The 15429-nt window shown below is 40.7% G+C and overlaps 1 protein-coding gene across 5 annotated transcripts in view; it reads right to left on the minus strand.

The window, feature by feature from the left end:
* The window catches only part of ZCCHC2 (zinc finger CCHC-type containing 2), a 53126-nt gene that overhangs the window by 22462 nt on the left and 15235 nt on the right, over window positions 1–15429 (minus strand). For 3 of the 5 annotated variants that reach the window (XM_039840091.1, XM_039840127.1, XM_039840099.1), the window contains exons 3-5: window positions 14058–14134; window positions 11614–11685; window positions 7634–7746 (exon numbers count right to left, since the gene is read on the minus strand). In XM_039840091.1, coding sequence (XP_039696025.1) covers window positions 7634–7746; window positions 11614–11685; window positions 14058–14134 — 262 coding nt within the window. The remainder of the gene's footprint in view (window positions 1–7633; window positions 7747–11613; window positions 11686–14057; window positions 14135–15429) is intronic. The other 2 variants (XM_039840108.1, XM_039840117.1) reach the window with 1 other exon arrangement.

Raw genomic sequence — 15429 nt, forward strand, 5'->3', positions numbered from 1 at the left:
GTTTTCATTTTCCTAATGTACAGTGTATTTGAACTGAATGCATTATGTCCTGCGCCAACCCACCTCTACGTTACTTACAAACTCACCTCCTCTGTCTCACTCGCGTTCCCTACCTCCACTTTACAACCGCTACGTTTCTTACGCAACAAATAGAAACGATACTAATCTAAAATTCACACACTGAGAATGAAGTGTCCTAACCCCTTATTAATGGTGTTGAGACCACAGGCTGGCCATACAAACGAATCAAAGATTTTTTTTAAAAGAGAAGTATTAAAAATATAATATTTGAGGGGAAAAAAAGCCTTTCCGAGCAAGACACAAAACTTTGAAATCATAAGAGGACACAAAACCGTGAGACTGTAAAATAAAAGATTGATAAATCCAACTACAATACGTCCATAAAATTTTAAACTCTGCATGGTCAAGAAATGACAAGCAAATATCCTTTCTCCAATATAACAAATGACTCTTATAAATCACTAAATAAAAAAGTGGAAAGAACTGAAAAAGCCATTCACAGGAAAGCGCAAATGGCCAAAGAGATTAAAATGAGATAATCTTCCTTTTTTAAACTGGCAAAGACGAGAAATTGAGAGTATTTTACATCTGCTGCGGCGAGGAGATACAAATATGAGGATTCCTAGTGTATAAAGTGTGGCTACCCCCCTTAGAAGTAATTTGGAAATAGTACGGATTTAAAAATGCAAAACTTCTGACCAACTACAATTCTAGAAATTTCTCTTACAAATAAATATACCCAAATGTTACAAAACATACACCTAGACATTCATTGTAATGTTTGTGGTTTTAAAATATTTAGAAATAACCGTAATAGCCACGAAATATGTTGATTAATTACAGAACAACTAAAAACAGAATATTATGCAGCAAATAATAAACGAGGCAGCAGTCTTTTTCACGTACTGACATGTTACCAAGTCTAACATAGTAAATGAAAAGACTAAGCGGCAGAAAAGCGTATAGGATGATTCAACTTGCACAATAAAGGAAATACACACAAATATAATATATAAATTCAAGGGTGTCTACCTGCACAGAAAATTTCTGAAAAGTTACATATGATTGTTAATGAAGGTTATATCTAGTGAGTAGACTTGGAGAAAGAAAAATTAGGGATTTTCCACATTATATCTTCCTTTACGTTCTTCACAAATAGTTCGCATAAACACCTTTATAGTGAAAAGGTTACTTAACATACACACACCGTGATCACTGCTGAGGAGACCCCTAAAAACTGTAACAAGGAGTCAGACATGTACCTCTTATTTGCAGTCTTGGCCAAAAAAGCCAAATTTCTGAAAGTGGCTCCTTGGGGAAATCCTCAGACCCCAATTAAGTTTGCCAACTGACCCTAAAGTGTCCTTTTTACCACAAAGACCCAGTTCGGATCCTGCACTGCATCCAGCTCTTTGTCCCTCCCTCACTCTCACGGCTTTAAGAGGACAGCCCAGGTATTTTGTCGCATGGTCACAATTTGGGTTTGTCTGTCATTTCCTCAAGATTAGATTTCGTGGCAAGCGTACCACGGGACTGAGGCTGTGTTCTTTCACTGCAGCCTGCTGTGCAGTGGCCAATTTCAACCGACTCCTCACTCATCAAGTTCACTTTACTGGATCAAAGTGGCATCTGTCAGGCTTCTCCACTCTAAAGTTATTCTTCTTTCCTTTGTAAATAAAAAGCATTCTTTTGTGGGAAGGGGCTTTGATACTGTAAATATCCTACTTCTTAAATTATCAACTCGTTTATTATTTATTTCGACATGGGACTCATGCTTCCTATTTTATTCAATGTCACTACTACTTCTGATGTCTAATTTGCCCAGATTTGACTACCAGAAGCCCCTTCGAGCTGGCTTCTGTGTCCTTCTGCCCAAGCCACACCATTCCGAGCACTTCTCCTTGCTTTCTGGCACAACAGGCCCATTCTGTACTTTTCTGGCTCTAGCCCTGTGACCCGCTTGTCCTCTGGGAACGGTGCTACAAGCCAAGCTTTGGACACCAGGCATGCCCACGGCTCCCAAGGAGCGGCTGCTTCCAGATCCCCGTGAGGGACAGAGCCAGGCAACACATGTGCACACACGACCGTGTCTGTTTCTGCATCTCCTTACGTACACTGAAAATTGTGAGTTTACACCAACATCTTCTACTCCAATCGGACACTTCAGGGTTCATTCTGGTTTTCTCTTTTTCCATATTTATCTCCCTTCTCCAAATAAAAGAAACCTGGTTCTCACCATTCCCTCCAATCCCTGCAGATGCCCCGCTGACCTGGCCTGGGCTCCAAGTCCCTGCTGGGCCACCCTCACGTGCATGTCCGCTGAAACACTGTGCCAGGCCACCCACCGCCTCTGGGGAGTGAATGACCTCCTCATCCCACTGAGGGTTCTTTTCTCTCATCCATTCGGCCACATCCTCCAAACCTGACGCTGCTGCCCACCTTGCTCTATTGTCCCACTGAATGGCTTTAGGACTTCACCATTCAGGACAGGGGAAAAGAGGACAAGAGTTGATAGTGACTCTTGAAAAATGAGTCATATAAAAGACTTAGGTACTTTATCTCTAAGACTTGAACCACAGTTGAACATATTTACTAGAGCCATATGCAATACATTTTAAAATAACTGTCTAAGCTACAGAATATCTGAGAATATGGAAGACTATTTTAGTAACAGTACCAGGAGTTGGAAAAACCAGATCAGCTATTAATAAATTATAAAGCTGTAATAATTAAAAAGTGACCCTGGAAAAAGAATGACAGACTGATGGAATAAGAAACCCAGAAACATGTTACGGACCTAAGAATGCAGGACAAAGAATTACACAGGAAATCAATAATTTAGGAAAGAATCAACTCATTGTTGATTAATAAAGTTAGATCTTGACCTCAAGGGCTTAAAAAAATAAATCCAAAAAATTAAAAGAAATAATAACAAAACTATCACACACAAGAAAAGTAAATGTGTTTCTAAAGAGGAACAGCTTTCGATTTTTCTAAATAAGTAAAAAACATACAGGGCCCAAACTCGGAAGTTACAAAGTGACCAGTTAATCTCTCTCTCATTCCCCAGGGCACCTCCTCTTCCTCCCTAGAGACAAGCCTCTTTACTATTTTTTTTTTCCAGAGATATTCCATGCACACAAACATGTCCACATCCTTTCTTTAAAATGGTGACATTCCACTTAACTTTCCCGCCTTGCTCTTGCCCAGCACTACTTAATGTATCTTTCTTTTCTCTCTCTCTTTTTTTGGTAAGACTACATAGTATCCCAGTGAATGAATGGACCAGGACTCAACCAAATCCTCATTAACATCTAGTTGTTTCGTCTTTTCTACTTAAAACAAACAAACAAACAAACAAACAAACAAAAAGGACAGTAAACATTCCTGAACATTCATCTTTGCATGTGTAAGTGGGAATAAATCTACATATATAAATCTAGGATAAATTAATAGAAGTGGAACTATTATTTAAAGGTTATCTGCTTGTAAATTTACATTATCATCAAATAGCGAGGGGTACAAGTATTATCAATTAAGGTCTCTCATCACCAAGAGTACTGCCAAACTTGTTGATCTTTGCATATTCAACAGGTTAAATAAAAACTCAAGGCTTTAATTTACATTTCTGCTTAGGAGCATCTTATGTTCAAATGGCACCTAAACTTCCAGTTTCTCTGTGCTATTTGTTCATACCTGCTTCTTTTCCTCCCTGTTCTGCTTTAAACTACTAGTTTTTATTACCTTACTAACTTTTAGGAATTTTTTTTAATAAGTAAAAAGTTATTACGGTATTTTTTTCGGAACTTGAGATTTGTTTTCATTTTGTTTATAGTGTATTTTCTTTTTTACATCACACAGAATTTTGATTTTTGAGTATTAAAATTTATTTTTAATGGTTTCTAGGTACTGTGACGCTTAGAAAAATTTCTCATACACAGATTACAAATTTCATATTTTCTTTCCTGCATTAAATCTTTGAGCCATCTGGAGTTAACTATGATGTAAGGAACGACAGCTTTGCAGCCTAATTGTTTTCCACGTGGCTACCAAGATACAGTTAATATTTAATGGCAAATCTGGGAATGACTTTAACTGTAAAGAGATACAAGAATACAGAAACAAAGACTGATAGACCTAACATAATATTTCAATCTTCATTAAAGAAAAATCATAGCTAACTAAAAAATACTATATACTAAAGTTGTTAACACGGGTTTCGTTTAAAAATCTAAGAAAAACAACTAAGATCCACTAAGATAAATTGGTAAAGAATAGATGATCTTACAAAATACACAAATGGATGAACTTATAGAAAGATACTGAATTTCACTAATAAAGGAAATAAAAATTAGGACAATGAGATAATCATTCACCTATCGAATTAGCAAGTATTTTAAAACATGATACTCAAAGCTTGCCAAGCTGTGGTAAGCAGGCAAGTTCAAACACTGGGAGTGTGCACTGCTACTTACGTAACTTTTCCGTAAGGAACATAGTATCATATTTATCAGGAGTTCTTAGAGAGGGCCACACTCTTTGAATCAGTAAATCAATTTCAAAAAAAAAAACAAAAAACTTCTCCTCGGTATTTACTCATAAATCTGGGGAAAGTTTGAGGCATAAAAATGGTCAAAGCTTTATTTTTTTGGGAAAAAAAAAAAAGCAGTCAAAGGAGTATATAGCCAAATGGGACATATTCTTCAGCCACTCAAACTACTCTGAAGGATAAAAAACAAAATGCTTATAATTTGAGAGTAAAACCAGGTTATAAACTATATAACTAGTATTACAGGCAAACGAAAGCAGCTAAAAGGAAAAATAAAAAAAAGTCAATCGCTATTTGGGTAATTGTCACCTTTTTATTACTTTTCTGTATTTCCCAAATGTTCTACATTAAGCATCAATTAGATTTATCATGAAAGCCCCAAACTACTTAAGATAAATTAAATGAAGTGATTCCTTATCAGGCACTTTGTATAAAAACATACTGAAGGTTTTCTTATATTTCATCACTCTGTATTGGAGAAGCACAGAGGTGGGACTTCGAGTCTACCACTGATCAGTCATGTGACCTCAGGCAAGGTAAGCACCTTGATTGAAATGTGAAGCCACGTAGGAAGCAATGCCTGGCTGAGGACAAGCACACACTGAAGCCAGTGAGGACCAGGTAATAGCACATGCCAACTTGGCCCTAAGACATCCTAACATTCTGTTGCCCACCACACCCCAGAGGCTGCTGTCTGGCATCCTCACCATCTCCTCCAGTGCGGACCACTGGGCTCACACTGCCAGACCAGCCTCCTGCAAAATCACAGCTGCAGAAACCCCTCCTGAGCCCCCTCCAGATACAGCTGAGGCCTGCTACCTGACGTGTGCTGCGGGGACCAGCATCTCTCGCAGCCCACCAGAACCCCAGACCTACGGAGCGGGCACACGCGCTTTCGGAAGATCCCCAGGGATGCACATGCCCATGGAAGTCTGGGCAGCATGGAGACCTGGGGACTCGCCTGACTCTTCCTCACCATCACGACCCACACCTCCATCAGTCTCAGCCCCGGAGTGCTGTGACCACTCCCTGGACCCACTGCCCCTCCTCTCGCTCCAGACCCTTCCACTGTGCCCTCTGAGACGGCCCAAACATTCAGGCTCCTCGGTGGACACAGTCCGCACCCTGAGTAAAATCCAGCTGGACGCTGGGGCCCGGCTTCCTTCACAGCCCAAGCAGGTGGAAGGGACTCGTCGGCTCTCCCACTAGGTGCAGGCTGCGGGGATGGAGCACTCCCGAGGCTAGTCGAGTCACGCACCGACCTTCAGGTCGCGCCTCACATTCACGTTCAGTTTTGGCCCCTGTCTCATTGTCTTCTTCACTCCGAGGCTTCCATCGTGCTGGGGGTCTTCGAAATCCACATGGGTGACCACCAAACACTCCTAGCTCTTTGCTTGGCTGCCTTGTCCCCAATGACTCCACCTCCTATTTTATTTCGGTCATTTACTCCCACAGTCACAACCTGGACCCTGGCATTCAACATAAATACCGTCCTTCCCAATTTCTGCTTCTCTCCCAGGAGAGCAAACATTCATGGCTCCCTCCCGGCCCCTCCTCCTCCTGAGAACACTCACTGCCCCGCCCCGCCCCCGCTCCCCCAGGAAATGACAGCACTCTCTGTTCTCCGCTGGCATCATGCCTGGCGGGCCGTCTTATGTTCAGAGGGCAGATAAGAAGCCTCGCTCAAGCCTGGACTCTGAGCCACGTATGCGCCAACACTGCTTTTGTCTTAATTAGTAAGAACTGCAAGATTCCAGGGAAACAGCACTTGTTTCCTCGGCCAGTCACTTTACTCCTCTCCCCTAAAGGGAAGCTCTGCGAGAGGTGAGTGTGACAGTTTCCCAAACCACACTCCAGGCCTCTGACATCACAAGCAACTGTCGCCTCAAACTCGCTACCCCGATGTTTCACTCTCATCTCAAACCGATTCTTTATCTGACCACTCCCGCGACGCCTGTGTCCTCTCTGGGCCAGCAAACTCAGCTGTTTTCACTGAGAATCTAGCTGTCCATCATTTTTAAAAACACTTTTAAAAAATATACCCTTGCCCCACTGTCCTTGTCACATCCAATAAGGTCCTTATCCAGGACAAATCCAACCATGCTTTCCTAACACCTGGGCCTGAACTGCTGGAAAGATTTTTTAAAAAGTCACATAGTGTCATTTCTTGATCTTCAATCTTGACGGACTCCAACCCTTGCCCGGCTGACTAGGTTCCCCCACCAGGGTTGTTTTCCACATCCCCACACAACTACTTCAAATGCCTTCTACTCTCAAACGGTTGACGCCCCCACCCTCAATCTACCCCTTCTTAAGAAAATCTTACTTTAGAAAAAATATAAGCCAGTAGGCAAAAGATCCCTCACTACCCATCATGAAACAAGTACATTTACCTATAGCCACACTCACACCTGTGCAGGACCCTTGTGCCACCAATGATTTGCCGGCCTGTCTTCATCTCCTCCTCTCTCTAGGGGCACACGGGTGATCTGGGAGCTAACGCAAGACAGGGTTTGTGTCCTGCCCCTGACCCCGAAAGCACAGGTAACACTCACCTCAGCTACACCCATCTTTTCCAATAACCCGCCAACCTCACAAGGGCAAAGACCTGCCCTCCACCTCCAGAGAACCTCAACCGCCACCACTGTGCTGAACCACCGCTGGACAGAGAGCAGGAGTTCCGGAAGTAGTACTTCCTTTCGCTTCCTCACCCATTAGCCGAATCTTCTTGACAACTTACACAAAACAAAAGCTGCTCTCTTGGACAAGGGCCTTTTACAGTAAATATTTTGTGGAGAAAATAAGTTTCGCAGAATATTTGTGAATTTTAGAAGCACTCATTTATGATTTCGGAGAGGTGAAGAGTACAATGATAAAAAAAATCAGTCTGGTGTCTTCCTGTGAGCCTAGACTTAAACAACACAAATATCAAAAAGTCCACTTTAGAAAGTACTCCAGTGAAAGCTCTGGGATGTGCCTTAGCACCCCATTCTAAGTCCTCAGGACAGCCTGTGACCCAGTGTGCGTGTGGCGCTGTTGTGGCAGTGTCAGGCAGATGGTTACCTCAGGATGGACTCTAGATCGTGATGTCGCCGTTCTTCCCTTTTCAACGAGCCCTGATTCAGGGCTCTCAGGATGGTCTTGTCAAAAGTCTCTGAAGACAATTCCTTTGGAAGCTAGAAAAGAAAAAGAGCATGGCCAGTGTTCAGCTTCTCACGTACTGGTCAACGTGTGACAAGCCAAAGGCATGACAGGGGGATGAACGCCTCCTGCTCGGTCATCGTCCAAAAGCAGCTCCTGTCCTAACCCTCACCACACGGTGCCCCCCACTGAAGCCGCTGCCTGCCCTCCGGGAACAGCCCCGGGCGCCCCAAGATGCAGGGGATCCAGCAGCACCCGACATGCTTCTGGTCTGGGACACGCCTGCACATACCTCACACTCTTAGTTCCACATGCCACACAACAGTGACACCCACACCAAGGTTCTTTATAAGGGGAACATTTTGCCTAGCAGAGCTAGTGTATTTTTTTATCCTCGAATTGTAATCTGAAAAGTGTTACCTCTGCCTTTATAGTTATCATTTTCATGCTTCCTGCTTTACGTCTGAACCTGAGGCAACGTCAGATTACCAATGCCATACATCAGATAAAGAACCGGGTGTGAAAGATATGGTAAAAACTCTTAATCTTACCTACATTTAAAAAAAAAAAAAACACCTTTTCCTCGATGTGATGATGAAGGTACCCTCAGAGTAATATAAAAGAAACCAGAAAAAATCATCACTTGGCCGAAAAATTTTTTTAACTAAAAATAAAATTTTAAGTCATTTATTAACCAGTTTAAAAAACTCCTAATGAATTTATTTTTTATAAAACTAACTATCCAAGTCTTTCGAGAATTCAAAGTTTTAAATTTGACTTTCGATAACTAGTCTTTGCAATAAACTCCTGAATTACTGGCACGTTCACTAAAATTAAGAGTACCTAAGGAGCCCCAAGAAGGTATCGATCTATTCAAATTGTCAATTTATATATCAATCTTTAATTTGAGATCCCAAAGTAAGTATTCTTTTGACAAATAAAGCTCTTGAGTCAACAATTCGGAAATGGAAAATATAACAAAGTCAGCAAAAGTATTACTAGTTTTAGGCACAGTGAGACTATGGAATCAATAAGTTATGTGAGAAGGAAACTCTTCCTGGTTCTTTCATTAACCTGGTGAGGCTGAAGGCTGGTGACCCGCACACCCACCGCAAAAGTCAGCCCTCTGAGCACTAACAGGAAGAAACAAACTCTGAATCTGCACGTTTTCCAAACAAAAAAATGACTATTAATTTCAGTGTTGCTTTAATATAGATTTAGGACACTAGATATATTTTACCCCCATTTTAAACATGATGTCTCCTAAACACCTGTACCCAGCCAAAATCTACCCAGCTTCATGGATAAGTCTATTTCAACTACTGAATGGCTGATGGCTCTTCTAAACACAGAAAGGTGGGAGGACATCAATTTTTTTTTACCTAGTCAATGACTGTTCATGTGACTGGGCAGAGGGCAGATGTGCAGGCATCAGTATTTGCAAACTGATTTATTCTCAAGTAGTTTTTAATTTCCAGAGACTATTTCCAGTGCTAGAGGAAGGCACATTTGCTAAAAATACAGCTCTAGATCATGTCTCTTCCATGGCAGTCACTCTTTTGGATTTTCTTACCTCTGGGTCTTTGTTCCCACGCACCCAACCTCAACCTCCAGAGCCCTGGCTCAGTCTCAGAACAAGCTCAGAGTGCTGGAAGGTATTTATACCTTGCTACTGCAAGCTTTTCTTTAGAAGCACTGAGGCCTAATGGATAACCATCTATAAGACCTCATCACAATTTAGTTTTTGTTAAGTCCTCGTTCATTCATTTAGTCAACCAATATTCAAACTCTGCCCCTGTCCTAGGTACTGGTTTAGGCCCCGTGCATACACAGTGACAGAAGAAACAAAACCCTGTCTCCACGGAGCTTCCATTCCGGGTATGAGAAATGACAGGCAGGGTGTCAGATGAAGCTGCTGAAAGCAGCAGGTGAAGGTGGCTAGGAGGATGCGGAGGACAGAGGCTGCCTTTTACGTGGGAAAAAAGGATTTGAAAGCACTGACCTCAGACTCACTCTTCCGCATTGTAGCAAACGAGAAGTGCAGTTAAACAGCATCTACAAGCTAGAATCTACTTGTAGCTTGTCAAAAAGACACTTTTTGCTCTTTTGTCCATGATTTTAAAAGGAAGGTAAGAAAGAAAAAAGATGATAAACTAAAAAGTGTAATTTATAACAGGCAGTTAGTTTCTAGAAGTATATGATGTTGCAGATAATTTCACGTAACGTGATAAGGCATGTGTCCTATTTTAGAAAATACTATATATAGTCAAACGTTGGCTAAGCAGGGAAGGATTATTAATTACCAAAATTCTTAAGAAGGAATGAATTATTGGGGCTGTAATATTTTAAAGCACCTAAGCCAAACTCATTACGTAACCTGCCTTGAGAGGCGGCAGTGCTGGACCCCCACCCTGTCCAACTCCACACTGCAAGGCGTTTCAGCCTTAGCTCTCTAACCTACCCCCGACATCAGAATCCTGCCATGGAAAAGGCATCAGAAGAAAGAGCACGTTCCTCTCTAACCCAGATGAAGCCTGCTCATGATTGTGTGCACTTAAACTTTGATGAATTTATTCTACCAAGAGAGAAAAGTCGCAAACAAGTAGATTATTTAAAAGCGCGCGTGTGCGAGTGGGGTGAGGCATGCCTGCCTTTCCTCATCGGGGGTGCTGATGGCCCTTCTCCTTGAACAGCAGTGCTCATGTACCCAATTCCTTCCACCGCTCTCTCCTTCCTCCCCATGCTGTCTGAGGCTAACATGTCACATGCATATGACCTTCGGCGACTGGAAATTAATGATGCCCCAATCTTTACATGCAATTAAGTCAATAGCTTGAAGGGGCTGAAGGGAGTTCTCATTCCTTATCCAAGAGTCGGTATAAAATAAGCCACAGGTAAATGGAAATATTCAAGTTGTCACTGAGTATTCTCAACCAGCAGAACTAACACTGACAGCACATCGAACTGTGTGCTCCTCAGAGCCAGCACCTACTGTGCTGCTCAAAGCTCTGCAAGCTGGTGACAAACAGCCTCTTAGCTTTCACAATGAAGAGAGACCCACGTGCTCTGAAAGTATATATTTATAGTGACAAGCACACAACTTAAAAACCAGCACTATCCTGAAAATTTCAGCTGTTACTGTTTCAATAACTATGTCACATCTTTATCTCTAAGTTAGTAAATGAGTTGGGCATGTTTCCTCTTTCTGGGATTTGTTCTATCTTCCTATTAACGATAAATTTTAAAATATTTGCTTATAGAGAAATACTATTTTATTGATTAACCATTTAAATCTATTCCCTTCTTTTAATATTTATCTCTACCCACCCACTTTTCAATAAAATAAGTATAAAAGAAACAGACAAGAGTTTGAACAAAATGACCTGATACCTTTCACCTCTGCAAGTCTATGCTTCCATTATCTCTTATTCTCAATACTCTGGAGATTCTATCAGTGTGGGGAGTAGAGGGGGACCTGGAACTCAAAGGAGGAACAAATGGACATCTATTTAGGAAAGCCCACTGATAGCTGAAGAGCTGTTAGGTCTGAGAACCACTGGCAAATGCAAACACGCTTCATCTCATTTGGCAGACGCACTCTTTTCATAGGAAGTATTCTTGCAAGCAGCCAACAATACACATCTCAGCAAGGAAGTAGGCACAAGGTTCCATTTTTTTTTTTAATATGGGGAAAACCCTTCATTATTTCCCTATATTGGTAACATAAGGGAAGAAAACTTATGTTTAGAATAACAGGGTATTTTCTACAGCTAACATTCATGGAGAGTTCTCCAAAACCTTTATAATATATGTTTTAATTTTCCTGGTGTTTCTGATATTAATGTTTTTGGATTCTGTATATTACACGAAAATCAGTTTAACAATAAAATCTATACTTTTACCTTCAGTAGAAATTCTTGTAGTTCTTGGTGAGTTTTTGTTACTGTTGTAACTGAAAGATCAGACCAATTTACCTGATTTAAAAAAAACACACATATGGTTATTTCTTAGGAGTAAAATGGCTAGAAAAAAGCCATGTGTAAAACAAAGGGCCTCATTTAAATTGATTAACTATTAGAAATATAAAGTTAACCTGGCATTGTCATAATTTCTTCAAAATTGTTAAAATTAATTGCACATTGACATATTCTCAAAAAAATTTTAAATAACTTTTCAAATTGCATGGTTTTTTAAAAAAGCTCTTTAAAAATTTGGCTATATTTTAGTAATTTTTCAGAAAGGGAAATGTCTTACAGTCCTTTCTGTGAAGTGGCAGGACTCTAAATGACTCTGACAGTACAGATCTATGCCCCAAGAAAGAGAAAAATTTATATCCTGGAACTTATGAAATATACATTTCTAAGAGAAATAGCTAGTGTTTATTACCCTTCTATGGTAACGCCATATTGTATTTTTATGGGGCTTTGTGGTTTATGAAGAGATATCAACTTTATCTCAATTCTTTAAAATCCTATTAAGATGGATGGGGCAGGTATGACTATCTTCATTTTCAGATAGAGAAACTAAAACAAAAAAATTCACGTACTTTGGTCTGACCCTCAGTAAGCAGAAGAGCCAGAAATGAAATCTATTATGCCTCTTTACCTCTTGGATACCTTTAATTCGGTGGACCTTATGGTGGGCCACTAATAATTTCTACTTTATAATAATTATTTGAGCTAAGTAAATACTTAAACTATGCTTATATCTAAGCCTTGCCAACTAATGGTATCATAATCAGATACTTAGAAATACAGTTCTCAATGTCAGCAATAGGTTCTGTGACTTTAAAGGAGATAACATATAAATGAAACCAATTTTACCACAGGCTAACTGATGTAAACAAGGGTTAAATTCCTAAGGCATCTCATTAACATTTATCAAAAACAATGCTGAATGAAACGATGCTATTTGAGCACCTGCTGTACATATAAATTTTTTCCTAGCAACCCTCAAAGCAAATATGCATATTAACTGACATGTCTTTAACAGTATGTTGGACACTGTTCTCAGTGAAAGGGACATAGAGTGGACAAGACAACCGAAGCCTCTGCTGGCTGAGGTCAGAGTCTAGTGCAAGAGACAGATCAAAGCAAATGGATATATATATAAGGATTCCCATCACTGGTCAGTGCTCCAGAGAAAACGAACAGGGCACAGTGTGGGAGCAGGATGAAGCACATCAGACGGGTGCCGAAAAAGCCCTCAGAGGAGGGAGCGTTTGAGCCAGTCGGTGAGTTGAAGGGACGTCAGCTGTGTCATGGTCTGGGGGTAGATCTTTCCAGAGCAAGGGGACAAAGACCTTAAGGAAGGAACAAGCTAAGAGCTCCAGCAACAAAAGAAGAGCAAAGAAAGCAAACATGGCTTGTGCCAAATGGTAAAAAACATGGAGATAAGAACTTAAAATATGCAAAGTGAGGCTATTTCTCCCACAAAGAGGAAGCCAGAGTTCTGAAATTCATTCAATGACTGAACTGAGTGAGTCAGGTATGGTGGGATGACAGAAGATGGAGAATTCTGCTCTCCACGAGATGATAACCTACTGTAAAGAAAAAAACACCTAACCCAAATGTAAGAACCTATGAAAGATAAGATGGTAGTGCACCTCAGATGAATAAAAAATGATTTTGTTGGAGGATCAGAAATGATATCATGAGTAATATATATAGCTAAAGTTTGGCAAGCAACACCTCTGGAGAGGAACTGAAGTGAAGAAACACAGAAACGTGGCATCATTCCACGTGGCTTAAAGGTACATACAGTCACCTTAGGAAAAAAAGGCTAGAGCCGGAAGCCCAAGCAGGGAGGAATAAGGAAGCCGTGGACAAGGAATCCATGTTACAGTGAACGGGCAAAGAGGAGACGAGGCTCTGCGGGTACTCAGAGTTATTTGAGACAGGATGACAGGACAGCGATTAGAGATAAGAAGACAAGGCAACAATGGCCACAGAATAAGACCATCGTGGAGAAAGGAAAAGAGGAGAAAAGCGTCAGGGAAAACAACGCCAGGAAAAGACAAAGCCCATGATTCTGATTTTTAAAAAGCTGGTGAAAATGTTTACCTTCACTTTTTAAAAGATGTATCTCACACCTTAAATCTAAGGCTCTTCTTTCTTTTTAGTAGAATTGTCAGTCATTTTAATGTGGTACAATTTTTAAACTTGGCAAACCATGTAGTAACACTGAAAGCAGTACACTCCCTTCATTAAGACAAACATGTACATATGCACAGCTTTTGTAAATTACTAAACCTGCCGCCAGTTTTTCCAAAGATTAATTTTAGTTCTTTATAAAAGCTCATTTAACAGAGTATGCGAAGTATCTTTTGTGGGTGAGAGTAGCTTACTTTGAAGGTGTACTCCCAATATCTGTCAGCCCTTTTTCTTTGGACTCCTTTCAACGTGATCTTCTCAATGTGTACAGCTGAAAGAAAGAAAACATGCTGACTGTTCTATAGAGAGAGGTGCGTCAGTCACCCAATGCGACAAATGCTCCACGATTAAGCTACTTATCTCCATCTTTCCCACTGCCCTTAAGTCATGAAATAAAGCAAAAAACCCCACAAGCATTGCGATGTGCCATCCATCCATGAAGTAATTTCTTCCTATTTCCATTCGGCATTGAGTGACTAAGTAGTTTCAAGCACTCTGCTAAGCACCAAAGATAAAAAAGAGAGATAATAAAAGGCACTTACAGTAAAGATTTTTTCTAGATGATAATCTTCAAACCTTTTATTCAGATTACTACAAATACAGCACTCTGGAGGCATTCAAAAGAAATACTTAAACAATTATGAGGCTGGCTGTAATGAAGATAATGAAGGTCACAGGGAAGAAGCTAGGAAAGTGACTCAACAGACTAGGGTCACAGGTGAATTTAGGAGACAGGGAGGGGATGGAGAAGAGGACGGAAGGCTTCACTATGCCTTAGAGAAAGAAGTTAAAATAGAAGAAGTAGAATATGCAAAGCAACGAAAGTATACGGGAAGAATTAAGATTGTTATAGATCACAGAAGGTGGGCACTGAGAAAGCAGGAAACCTAAGATGACGAAACTGGCTGGTAAAGACATTCGTAATACACTAAGACAATACCATTACCAGTACTTGGTGCCAACTTTCAAACGTTCAGTGTGTGGTGGCCTGCTTCTGGGCCCTTAGAGGGCGAGAAATACTGATGATGGAGACAAGAGAAAATCTCAGGAGCCAGGTAAGAAGGCTGCTCCGCCTCAACTGCCGCAGCATCAGAAAGGCCCAAGTGGGGAACGAGGGGTCTGCTGCGTTCAAAAGTTTTTCTATTACGTTATGTGATGCTATTAAATAAAAGCCATCTGAACTATTCTATGTTCAGAAATAAAAAGCAGCTCTACTCCTGCAGATCAGTGGGCCACAGGTAGGAGAATGGGAACCCCTACGGCTGTGTCTTCAGCCTTGATTTGATCTGTGATCTACCAGAATCTTACTCAAAATGAGTAAGACCAAAGAGTATGTGGTGAGGAATGGCTGCTAATGGGAGATCGTCCTCCAACCCTCGTAAATTAAAACCAAAAAGCACAGACTACAAACATTTGTTTAAAAATTAAGACTGTAAGAAAAATCATCTATAGTATGACCCTAACTGTTACCATTTTGATGTAGTCTTTGTTTTTTTGTTCTGTTTTGTTTTTTAAAAAAGGACCTTTGCTGTAAAACCAAATTCTGCTTTAGGTACTCGCATGTTC

The sequence above is a fragment of the Pteropus medius genome, unplaced genomic scaffold (assembly GCF_902729225.1).
Source record: "Pteropus medius unplaced genomic scaffold, Ma_sr-lr_union100, whole genome shotgun sequence".
NCBI classification, from domain to species: Eukaryota; Metazoa; Chordata; class Mammalia; order Chiroptera; family Pteropodidae; genus Pteropus; species Pteropus medius.